General features: G+C 37.4%; 1 protein-coding gene across 5 annotated transcripts in view; it reads right to left on the reverse strand.

Moving 5' to 3' along the window:
- MMS22L (MMS22 like, DNA repair protein) overlaps window positions 1-12,438 on the reverse strand; it is a 124,524-nt gene that overhangs the window by 35,711 nt on the left and 76,375 nt on the right. For all 5 annotated transcript variants that reach the window (XM_001503849.6, XM_023650837.2, XM_070223573.1 and 2 more), the window contains one exon: window positions 4-197. In XM_001503849.6, the coding sequence (XP_001503899.3) occupies window positions 4-197 (194 nt within the window). The remainder of the gene's footprint in view (window positions 1-3; window positions 198-12,438) is intronic.

A 12,438-nucleotide genomic window follows, 5' to 3' on the forward strand; every position in this document is an offset into this window, starting at 1 on the left:
GACCTGCAGCTGCATCTGCAAGTTGTGAGAGAGGCACTATCTGTGACATTCTCTGACTCTTCAAAAATGAAAAGAAATGTTTCCACAGCGCACTGGCAACTGCAGCAAGGTGGCGCTCTTTAGCCGATAATGAAGACTGCGCAATTAAGTCCATATTCTCCTTTTGAAGTTCCTGACACAACTGTTGATGCATACTCCTAAAAAGAAATAAAAACATAGCTAACACCCAGCAAACATTTACAAAAATATCCTTTAAATACATTTGGGGCTTTTAATATTTATATCATATGAAAACTCAAGGAGCGTTTTATATAATTAAAACCTTTATGCTAAGACATTATGCATTCCTGGTTATTTGATGGATGAATGATGGCATATTAAGCACCATAAAGTTAATGTTAATTACTAATGTCAACCATTAATTATATGCTTTTTAATATGTCAGATCCAAATGAGAAACAGGCAGCTTCAGAATGAAGGTCTCCATTTTGCAACTCATTATGACAAGTGATTTCACTTAATCTAGACATGAAAACAATTTTTTAAACCATTTTCTCCTGAGAGCTTTAGGACATGGATGTACCAAGAGGAAAGTAAGTACATCTGACTTACGTGTGGTATTTTAAATTAAAATATTTTCCTTATTTAGAAAAGACACAGGCCTTGTGCTAGTATACAAAACTGTGCCAAATATAATCTTAGTACCTTGGTCCAGAAAGATCCATAATCATCTTCACATGGTACACAATAACAAACAATAAAAAGTGATTTTTCTCCATAAAATAGTAAAACATGAATTCAACATGCCTCAAATTTTGATTCATCGTTTACTCATCTTTTTTCGCTTAACGCAACTGAAAATTCAGATATCTCTAGACCGTAACAGAAGAGGGGGAAATACTAAGATTTTCCTAGTGATCTGAAAATAGAAGACATTTATGCGATATGCCCAGCAATTACTAATATGATTATTTAAAACTAAACGTACAAACATGATATTATTCCTGTTTCTGTTTATATTGCTGCCATATCAATTGAGAGTAGACACAAATACATGGATACTATCCTTAGATTTGCTTTCTTCAATTAAAGAGAAAGCAGTGAAAAATAACAAGTGGAGCTAAGGCAGAAAACTTCCTCCAACAGTAGTAGTATTCCATTAAGAAAAATAATTAGTAGTTAAAAAAAAGAAAGAATATTACATTAATTCCAACATTCCTGATGTTTTAGTTTATCTAGGGGAAGCAGACACTTGAAATAACAATAAAAAATCCAGAACTAACTAGTACATGTAGCTAAAGCAATTCCACAAAAAAGATCAAACTGATTGCAAGACCGTATCTTAGTTCTTTTCACATAACTACACATAAGTAAAAATTATAAGTATCAATTATATAACTCTAGGACTCTGTGCCACTTTACATTGGAATTCTCAGACGATCATGAGGCACTACTTAATACTACTTGAATTCCCCAAAAAAAGTGTACAAATGCCCGGGGAAAGAATATCATAGCAAGCAACTCTCATAAAAGCTAAGCAAATATCTCCTATGTCCTCTCTGTGTAAAAACCTCCTGAGATGCTTTCATCTTGAACTAGTGGCTAGAGAACCATTTCAGGTCTTTTAGCCTCGAGTAAGATGAATATCAAACCACTAAAATCCATTTGGCAACTAACTCAGCTGCCAACTAACATCAACATAGCAAAGTTCACCAGTACATTGCAACACTTGAGTCCAAAGAAAATAATACCACCATTTGCACAACCCATTTATAGCTTTTTCAAAGTATATTGGTTTGAAAGAATAATAAATAACATGTACTTGGGTAGGATGGATTTTGCTCACTATTTCTAAATAAATAAGCCATTTTCTTCACTAACCAAAACCTATTCCCTAGGAGAGGGTACCATTTCCGATCATCCCCTATGTGTTAGAAATTCTTTTAAATATAAATCAGAACAATTCTATGAGATAGTTACCATTAATCCTCTATATAGATGATGAAGCTGACAGTAAGAAAGTTAAATAATGTCCAAAGGTCACACGTCTAAGAACTAGCCCATAATCTGAACCTAAATCTGACTCTGAAGCCCATACTTTTTCCTTACACAAGAAGTCACACACCCTTATGTACTAAGACACACATGCACACAGTCTAAACATTGATAAATTTTCTTCTTTGGATTGAAGAAATTTCAGCAAGTCTAATAAAAGGACCTGGAAAAACCACATGTAGCTTTCCCTTGTCAAGAAGCAGGGGCAATACCAGAATTCTGTATTAGGAAAACCTACAAGAAGAGATAACAAAAACAATGCATTCAAGATAATTCTGACAAAGGCCAGCCAACCTGAACCACTTGTGACCTCTCTAGAACAAAATGCTGAGTACCAGGGAGCATCACTAGGAGTTATTACAGGGTTTTGATTCAGATGTCTGAAAAAAACAATCACTAGGTAAACAGTTAAGGCTGGAGACTACATCCTCCAAGGTAAGAGGGAACACAGGAAAATCAAGGGCCAGTTAAGTGTGACATTGACTCAAAAGCAGACTTGTTTTGGAAATGTGTATCCATTTAGTATTTTTGTTTGAAAAAAAGCTATATATCCTGGACATACACAAAATACTTTCTGCTCAATGGTTTCAATGTTCAAGAATTATAAGTCTGGATAAAAAGAATGATTATCTGCTATTCTAACACACAACGAAGTTATTTAAGACCTTATAATAATTTCTGTAAACATCAAGAAATCAGAGTGGCAAACACAGGAAATGCCAAGGATTTACTGTAATGGGAGTCTGAGGGAAGAATTGAATTTCTGCTCTACAGCCAAAATAGTTAGAAATACCCCTTGCAGTCATAGGTAATTTTTTAAAATCACATTTTCCGGACCAGAAAACTAACTACACAAAGACTACGGAAAAATAGATTTATTATATTAGATGTGACTGCACATCTGCTGAAGGTGCATTTACAAAAATGCAAATATTAAAAGCAGCTCTGTCAGTAGAGGTAACAAGGTAAAAGAAAACGTAAAACATATATGAAATATATAAATAATATAACAGTTCTAGATATCATGGCTATTTTCTGAACCATTTTCTACCTTCTTAAACAGTAGAAACATATGAAAGTATGTAAATTGATTGCACAAAAGGTAAAACGTGATTTCAGATCAAAAACAAAAAGAAATATCACAAGAGATGTAGAATCTCCCAACACTTGGCAAATGTGTTGAGTAAAGACAAACTTAACATACCTTAAAATCATTTTGGAAATACACACATGTGGAAAAATACACATGCATAACCAGCCCACTTACATTCTAAAAGATGCAATATAGTATAGAAAATAACGTTTGCTGAACGTCAAGTTATTCAAACATGCAGATCTCATAGTAGAAATAATAGCAACATCCAGCATTTACTAGTATTTACCATGTGCCATGCACCAAGCTAAGTGTTTTATAAAGCATTATTTCTCACCCTATGAGTTAAGTAACAACTATTATTCAAATTTTATAAATGAGGAAATTCAGGCAAAAGAAGTCATGTGTTGAGTAATACAGGTGCTTATTAGCAAAGCTACTCAGAACTGTGTGACCTCAAAACGAGTAACCTCCCAAATTTTGTTTTCTTAAGAGTCAAAAAGAGGAATAATCATTTGCTACATCCACTGTTAGGTTTATTGTGAAGATCACGTGAAATAATGTCCTCGGAAGTGTTTAGAAGCCCATCATTGCGCGGTGTGAACACCCAACCTTTACAGACCTGGTTGTCCAGGTCTTCTTAGGCTTCCATTTTCGCTCTGGTGTTCTGCTGCCTTCGGCCTCCCTCATGACTCTGAAGCACTTTCCGGATTCCTGCATCTGACTGCTCTTTTTCCTCACTTTCCAAGATTGTTTTACTATTTTTATCTTCGTGCTACTACTTGTGGTGATTTCACATATTCACTTATCTTTCTCGCTCCCAACCCCCTCATCCCCACCGACACCCACACGTACTGAGGCATCTATCACCTGAGAGCAGCTGACTGCTGCTGCCTGCTGGCCAGCTCTCGGAGGAGGGTTCCTCCCTAACGACTTGGGCAGGCTTCTGGGAACACACTCATTCGACTACTACATATATAGGGTTTACTTCTAATCTTTGTATGCTCTTGCCTCTCCTATAGCCAACAATTATGAAACCAATTATGAAATCCTGTACGTCACTTTCCTGGTGGTCAGAGTTGTATATGTAATATTTCTAATATACTATGCCTCAGCATTTAAAGAAAGTTGTCTATTGATGGACCTTGTATCACATAGAAAAAGCATAATATAATAAATGCAACCAATAAGAGCTAACAGAAAGCAAGGGAGTAACAACAATTAATAATTGAATTCCTTTTTTAGTTCTACACCAAATCTGACAACTTTCTTCAGTCTATATTAGTGAAAAATATAATGGGAAGTTTTAAGCTAAAACGTCGTTCTAGGAGCCGGCCCAGTGGCAGCGTGGTCTGCTTCAGCAGCCTGGGGTTCGTGGGTTTGGATCCCAGGTACAGACCTACACACCACTCATCAAGCCATGCTGTGGCAGCATCCCACATACAAAATAGAGGAAGATCGGCACAGATGTTAGCTCAGCAACAATCTTCCTCAAGCAAAAAGAGGAAGATTGGCAATAGATGTTAGCTCAGGGCCAATCTTCCTCACCCCCCGCAAAAAAAAACGAAAGAAAGAAAAAAGAAAAAGAAAACAGAAAAGTTGTTCTAAACCACTAGGAGTAATTACTCCAAGTATCTGATTGATCTAACTAACAGAAAACTGGATGGGAATCAGGATACTCTATGATCATTTTTAGTTTCAGCTAAATCACTAAAAAACCTTAGGTACTTTGAATCCTCTTGTCATTCTTGTTCATACCTGTAAAATAGGACTATAATCTGCTTTACTATCCAGAAAGAATATATCATAACCAAGTAATGACATTACCGGAAAAAACGCCAAAGTTTTAAAGCTGAAAGGTACCCTAAAAATCATCCAATCTAATCCTCTTTTCAAAAAAAAAAAAGTCTCCAGGCTTCTGTGAAGCCTCATGATGAAATAATGGCAGTTTGAGCCCTGTACTCCAATTCTGCACATGCCCAGGTTACCAGGGAGAGGTGATCAGTCAGAAACCAGGCTGGCAAGCAGCAGCCTGCACATACCTTGCAATGCCTCCCTGTAACAGATGCCTCAGTGCAACTGTGTGTACGTGGAGGAGGGGGTGAGTGGGTGGAGGATGACTGAGTAAATATCCAGATCAAGGCAAGAAGTTTGTTGGCTGTTTTCACTATTGAGGGACTATAACAAATAAAAAGCACAGCACTGGCAATGATGATTTCAGACACATATACTGCAGATATCTGCATTATATGCGCACATATATTAAGAAATAAAAGGACTCCTCAAGAAAAATTATCCAAATGAACACTTGTCTAGAAGAAAGACCACCAGCTTGTGACCCCAGAAAACTTCCAAGACTTAGTGTTTCATCTGTTAAATGGGAATAATGCCCTGCTATCCTCCATGGAGCTGCTAAAGTATCAAATCACAGCACTTAGGAGAAAACAATTTGTAGACTATAAGGCAAGGAAATATACATTTTAGTCAAATCGCTACTGCTTCTAAATCCTAATAACCATGTTCACAGGTGCAGTAGAGCGTTATCTAGAAAGACATGGGCTTTAGAGACAAATACACCAGAATATAAATCTTACTCTGTCAACTACTAGCTGCATGGCCATTTCCTCATCTGTTGCAAGAATTCTTAATAAGACACGTTCAATAAATGGAACAATTATTATCATTGGCCAGAGAATCAAAGATTGTTTATTGAAAATATACATGCCAGCCCTATTCTAAGTTTTTAACATTATTAACTAATTTCATCCTGTAGGTACTATTATTACGCTCATTTTATAGACAAGGAATCTAAGTACAGAGAGAATAAATTATTTGACTGGGTCATACTGTTAGTAAGCAGCAGGGCCAGAATTTGAACACAGGCAGTCAAAATAACGACCATGCAACTATGCTACAGCTACCCCAAATACCATTCTACTACCCAAAGAAATAATACATGTTTTAAATGTCACATTGATGTATTCGCTCATTCATATGCTAAGTTCCTAATAAAGACACAGGCATGCACCACTTGATGGGGATATGTTCTGAGAGATGGGTCGTTTGGCTACTTCGCCATTGTGCAAACATCATAGAGCGTACTTACACAAACCTAGATAGTATAGCCTACTACACACCTAGGCTATGGTACTAATTTTATGGGACCACTGTCATATATGTGGTCTGTTGCTGACATCATTACGTGGCACATGACTGTAGTTACAAAGTAGTAAAACATCTAATCCCAGGTAGCACACCAGATGCACACACATTAAAAGTTTACTACTTCTAGGGAGTGTAGGCTATTGTCTAGAGATCCCAAAGGTCAATGACACGTGATAATTTAAAATTTTTCTGTGGCCCACAACTGAGTTAATTTGCAAGACTGGGCTAAGAGAATAAATCAGGAATCCGGTGTTGAGCCTAGCAAACCAAGCATGCTTGTGGCAATGCTGCCTTATGGTTTTACAGAATACTGGCGAAGCACTTAAAATGAGGTTGCTTGCCTCTATCCCAAAAACACGTATGAAAATATGTCAATAAAATGTGACTATTTTTAGGAATTACCCTTATAACTTTAGTGGTCTTATCGTTATCGATGACTATGGGTCTCAAATCACCTAAGTTTTTCAGTGATATTTCACCGCATTTTTATGATACACTAATAAGGATCTACGTCAGTAGTTCTCAGTCTTCACTACCATCGAAATCATCTGTAGGGCTTTCTAAAAAGACTAATGTCCTTACTGTATCTTCAAGTTTGGAGCTTAAGCATGCTACTTGTTTTTAAATTCTGACTCAGTTGGTCTAGGGAGGAGCCTGAGAACCTACATGTCTGTTACGCAGATGCTGCTAACCCATGGACGACACTTTAAAGAGTCACCTTCCTGGCTTTCCTTGTCTACAAAATGAGGACAGCAATAGCACTTACATGACTAAAGTAGTTCAAATCAAACACTTAAAATAGCGCTGACATATATTCTCAATAAACAGTCTTTGATTTTCTGGTCAATAGTAATAATTACATGTATTGAATATGTCTTATTTAATTCTTGAAACAGATGAGGAAATGGCCACGTAATTAGTAGTCCATGGACCACACTGAGTAGCAAGACCATACGTAATTCTGTCCCACAGAGAGTTGAAATCCATTCTTCTACTCTATAGGTGTAAGAGTAAAATGAACTATAGGTTTTATACCAATTCAGAGAAGAAAGATCACTGAGGGGCAGCAGAAAAAAATGGGCATGGAAATGATTCTCACAGGACAGGTTAAGGATTGGACAGGCGGAAAGGAGGAAAGTAAAAGCACAAAGGTCTATAAAATCCATTCATTTACTCTCCGATTCAATACACAGTGCGTATGTTTTAGGCAGTGGAGATACAAGGTTAACAAAAGAGACAAAGTCTCTGCCCTTCTGGAACTTATATTTTAAGGAGAGAGAAAATGCAACAAACATAGATGTGTAACCCCTTAGGTTGTGGTAAGCTTTATGGATAAAAAGAAATCAAGGTATGGGGGTAATGAGTGATGGGAGCTAATATTCCAACTAGGATGATCAGGAAATGCCTTCTGAGAGGTGACACCTGAGCAAAGGTCTAAATAAAGGAGGGAACCACATGGATATCTGGGGAGAGAGCATTCCAGGGAGAAGAATCAGCAAGTGCAAAGATGTCCAGGCTGGCAGGTTGACAGGCCCAAGGGATAACAGTCAGGGGGCCAGTTGGCTGAAGCACAATGGGCAACAGAAGGAGCAGCAGATGAACTGAAAGAGGTAGCAGTGTTCCAGATCTTGTAGGGTCTTGTAAGCCATGGCAAGGACTTTGGATAAAATCAAAGTGGGTAACAAGATGCAAAAGCAGAAGAGTAACATAATTTACATCTTAAAAGGAACGTATAAAAGAGTACAGTGTTTGGGGGAGGAAAGAAAAAGTAACCACTTGGGCCATAAGGGAGTATTTTTATAGTAACATTAGAAGGCAATAAATTTAAGAATAGAAAATGGGGCCCCAGTTGTTCAGTCACATGTTTTCCCATTCACTTCACAAGAAGTTACTCAGTGCTTGTCAGTGTATCTGATGCTAGAGACACAAAAAACGAGTAAGGCAGATCCTGCTATAAAAACAAACAGAAATCAAGACTTAATTCTGGAGGTAGGAAGGAGCCACTAAAGGATTTTGAACTGAGGAATGGTATAATGAAACCAGTGCTTTGGGAAAGATTAATCTGGTAATGGCAAACAGAATAGGTTAGAGTAAGAACTGACTACAGACAGGAGAGACCAATTATGAAGCTTCTGTAAACACCGAGGTATGAGCTAATGCACAATTTGAGCTACTTATGAAGGAAAAAGAAAGCTAACAGTAATTATTTGGCATTTTGTAAAGGAGAAGAAGAAGCAGTCTACATGTTATTGCCAAGTTTCTGGGGAGGGAAACTGAAAGTTGGGAGGGATAGTTAATTACTACAGAAGGAGAGTAAAATTTGATTTGAAAACAGAAAACTTAAGTAACAAAATCCAAAAAGTTTTTGGAAATCTGGATCTAGATTCCAAAAGTACATTAAGATTCAGATATCAGTCTGTCTGGTAGTTCAGCTCATTTTAATGAACATTTCAATGTGGATTAATTACATGAGGTACTGTATTAGATGCTATTGAACATGGTTGTTGATCTCAAAGTATGTATAATTAAGTGCTGGGAGAGAGGCATGCACAAAACATTATAATGAACAAAAAAGGAACACTTGGTCCACATTAGGGTTTGATGATGGCTTCTTGGAGTAAATACACCATTACCAGGTTATAGAGATTGTGTTAGCTAAATGAAGAATAATCCAAAAATTTTCAGGAAGTTGAAACAATATGAGTAAAGCACAGTGACATGAAATTGCATGGTGTATGCAGAGACTCACAAACAATTTAGTATTACCAGGAGATGAATGGTCAAGGGGCAGAACGTTTGAAAATGAAACCAGAGTACTGATGGAGACAAGGTCATAGAGGGCCATGCCATCTAAAAAGTCAGAGCTAAAAGTAAACAATTCTTTAAAGTAGAGAGAATCAACAGAAACAAAACCAACATATATACCCAACATATATCTTCTCAATAGTTTGTTCCCAATGTAACCTAAAGCTTATAAGGACTACCTTAAACATTCATACATTTAAATACCCTGTGTAACTGCACAGGGCTAATGTTACAATGCTACTTGTCTTTGAAATATTTTCATTAAAAAACCCAACCTGGTAAATACATGCATGTGTGACTGGGTACATATACAAACATATATAACTACTCATTACAACATACTATTAATATATGTATTTTTTGGCAATGCTTGAATGTTATCTTACACTCTCATCTAATAAAAGTGAACACGACAGACCAATATGAGCAAGCTTGACGTATAACCATTAGCATTATTAGCACAACATAGTGCAAATGCTCTTAGCAAATGGGTGCTCTACTACACTATCCTAAGTTGAATATGTTTATTTTGTTGTGGTCTCTTTTTGTGCCATTTATTCTGAGTTTGGGGGAACAGTTGAAACTATGATCAAGAAGTAATAGTCCTGAATTTAACAAAAAGAATCAAAGAAAAATATAAAGATTTAAGTTTTATAGCACCTTAAGATGCCTGCAAGGAAATGGTTGAGGGTAAAGACTACATTAAGGCTTGGTTGAAGTCCTTTGACATTATAACAATAAGAAACTATAGGCAGATGGATGTCATGACTTAGAGATTTCTAAAGAACAAGAGAGCAATCACCACCTGACCGTGACAACTCTTTTTCAAAGGGGTAATGCTACGGTAACCTTGTACTGCTTACATTCAGTTAGGGCCCTCATTCCCAGGAACTCATCTTCCAAATTTAATAGCAAGTATGTGGGTACAAGGAATAGATGAAAGTAAGAGAGGGAGAGATTATGGGTCATTATAAAACTAGTCAGTTTCCAAGTCTGCCTGCTACCAGAATATCGTGTGGGTAAGATCATGAGTTTAGATACAGATCTTTGTCCTTGATGTTAGAGGCACTCAGAGGTGAGATAATCTCTTGTAAGATGTCTCACAATAAATGTACACATCTTTGATAAAAATATCTAAAATTGTCATACCGGTCCTTTGGGATTTCAAATACAGTTCTCTTCCTCTTTAACTCTAAATGGAGAGGTATGACTGAGCAAGCATACATGCACTGTATCTTATCTAAACTGGTAAGTTATGTATAGAATTCTCATACAAGAAAAAGAAGGGGGGCAAAAAAACTTGAGAAATTGGTAGCTAACAATGGAAATCAGAATACATTTATTTACAGTATAGGCAACCATGTGAATGTGAACAGAATATTTATGGAAAAATGCCTTCATTTTGGAACGGAGATCACCAATCTATCAAACTGAGCAACACTGGGACCAATAATTTCTGCCGATATTAAACACATCTCACAATCTTTAATTTTCTTCCTCCTCTTGTCTCTCTCTCTCTTGCTTTCTTCTTTTTTTTTTTTTTTTTTTTTAAAGATTTTATTTTTTCCTTTTTCTCCCCAAAGCCCCCCGGTACACAGTTGTGTATTCTTCGTTGTGGGTTCTTCTAGTTGTGGCATGTGGGACGCTGCCTCAGCGTGGTCTGATGAGCAGTGCCATGTCCGTGCCCAGGATTCGAACTAACGAAACACTGGGCCGCCTGCAGTGGAGCGCGCGAACTTAACCACTCGGCCACGGGGCCAGCCCCTCTCGCTTTCTTCTTATTCCACCATTTATTGAATACTGTGGTGGTTTTAAAATAGGCAGGACCACAAATTCTTTGGCACTCCTTGGATCAGGGAGATCTGTTACTGCTTTGACCAACAGAATGCAGAAGACATGACACAATGTGACTCCAAGGCATGGTAATAAAAGGCCAGGAAGCTTCTGCCTTGTTTGCTGGGAGAACTCAGTCTTAGAGCCCTGAAATGCCATGTATGAAGTACAGTTATGAGACTATTCTTTGGAGAGGCCATAGGTAGCACTTCAGTCAACAGTCCCGGCTAAGCGTGCCCTTTAGCCATTCTAGCTCAGATGTTAGACATGTGAGTGAAGACGTCATCCAGGACCTGGATCCTCCAGCTGCAGCTGGTACAGTCCTCAGCCTTCTGAATTAACCCCCGACAGAATCACCCTAGCTGAGGCCCCAGGCATGCTGGAGCGGAGAAGAGCTGTCGTTGGCTTTCCAAATTCCTGACCTACAGAATCTGTGAGCAAAATAAAAGGGTTGTTGGGATGGTGTTTTGTGCCACTATGCTTTGGCATGGTTTATTATGTTGTCAAGAACAAGTCTCCACCATATACTAAGTACTCTGTAGGAATTAGGGATTCAAAGACAAAAAAGATACAGACCTGACCTCAAGGAACTCACACACGGGGAGGGGGCAAACAAAGACTTTTCTTCATTAAAAGTATAACCAAGGAGTGGTATCTGTGACAATGCAAAGGCAGACTGAAGACAAAACAGCTATGTTTTAAGCCCCCTAGGAACAATCTGCAATCATCTCAGAAATTCTAGACTTGTTTTAAGACAAATGAATTGCAAAGGTAAGGGTCATTTGAAGAAAAGCTACTTTATTTTTCTACCTCTCCAGTACAGAACACCTATATCAAGCAAGTACTGAGATATTTTATGTATATTAACCTATTTACTCTCAATAAATTTTATTTAGTTCTGTTGCTTTCACATTTCATTAATAATTGACAGCTCTCTTTTTAAGCAAGTTTCATTTTAATTTTCCCTAGATATGTGGAGCGTTTGTGAACCTATGGAGACAGGTTCATAGGTTCATAATTAGCTTTAAAAGACCGACATGGAGACGGTCTTTTAAAGCTAATTAATGAAACCACCCTTGAAAAACAAGCTTAACTCTCACCATCCCAGCAGTCCTTTTTGAAAACAACAGTATACACACAGCTCTACCCTCTAACTACAGCTGCAATCATTCTACCATATCTTACTTCATGTGTTCAGTTGCTATGTGGGGGAATGTGCTTTGGTTCAAAAGAATTCAGGATCATTTAAAGGTAAAGATCCAAACATTTTTGAGGTCAAATATTCCACAACAAGTAAGTTAGGACTAAATTCCATTTGTGAGCACTTTTTCCTAATTGGTGGTAATAAATTTCCAAAAAGGAAGGGTCTAATGGTAATGTTGACTGATTCTTAACTACATTAACCCAAATGTTCCTGTCACAGTGAAATTTGCTCTATAATTTACCTTAATGGACTAGGTGTATCGATAAATACTGAAAATGTCCAG

Source organism: Equus caballus, chromosome 10 (assembly GCF_041296265.1).
Source record: "Equus caballus isolate H_3958 breed thoroughbred chromosome 10, TB-T2T, whole genome shotgun sequence".
In the NCBI taxonomy this organism is placed as follows: Eukaryota; Metazoa; Chordata; class Mammalia; order Perissodactyla; family Equidae; genus Equus; species Equus caballus.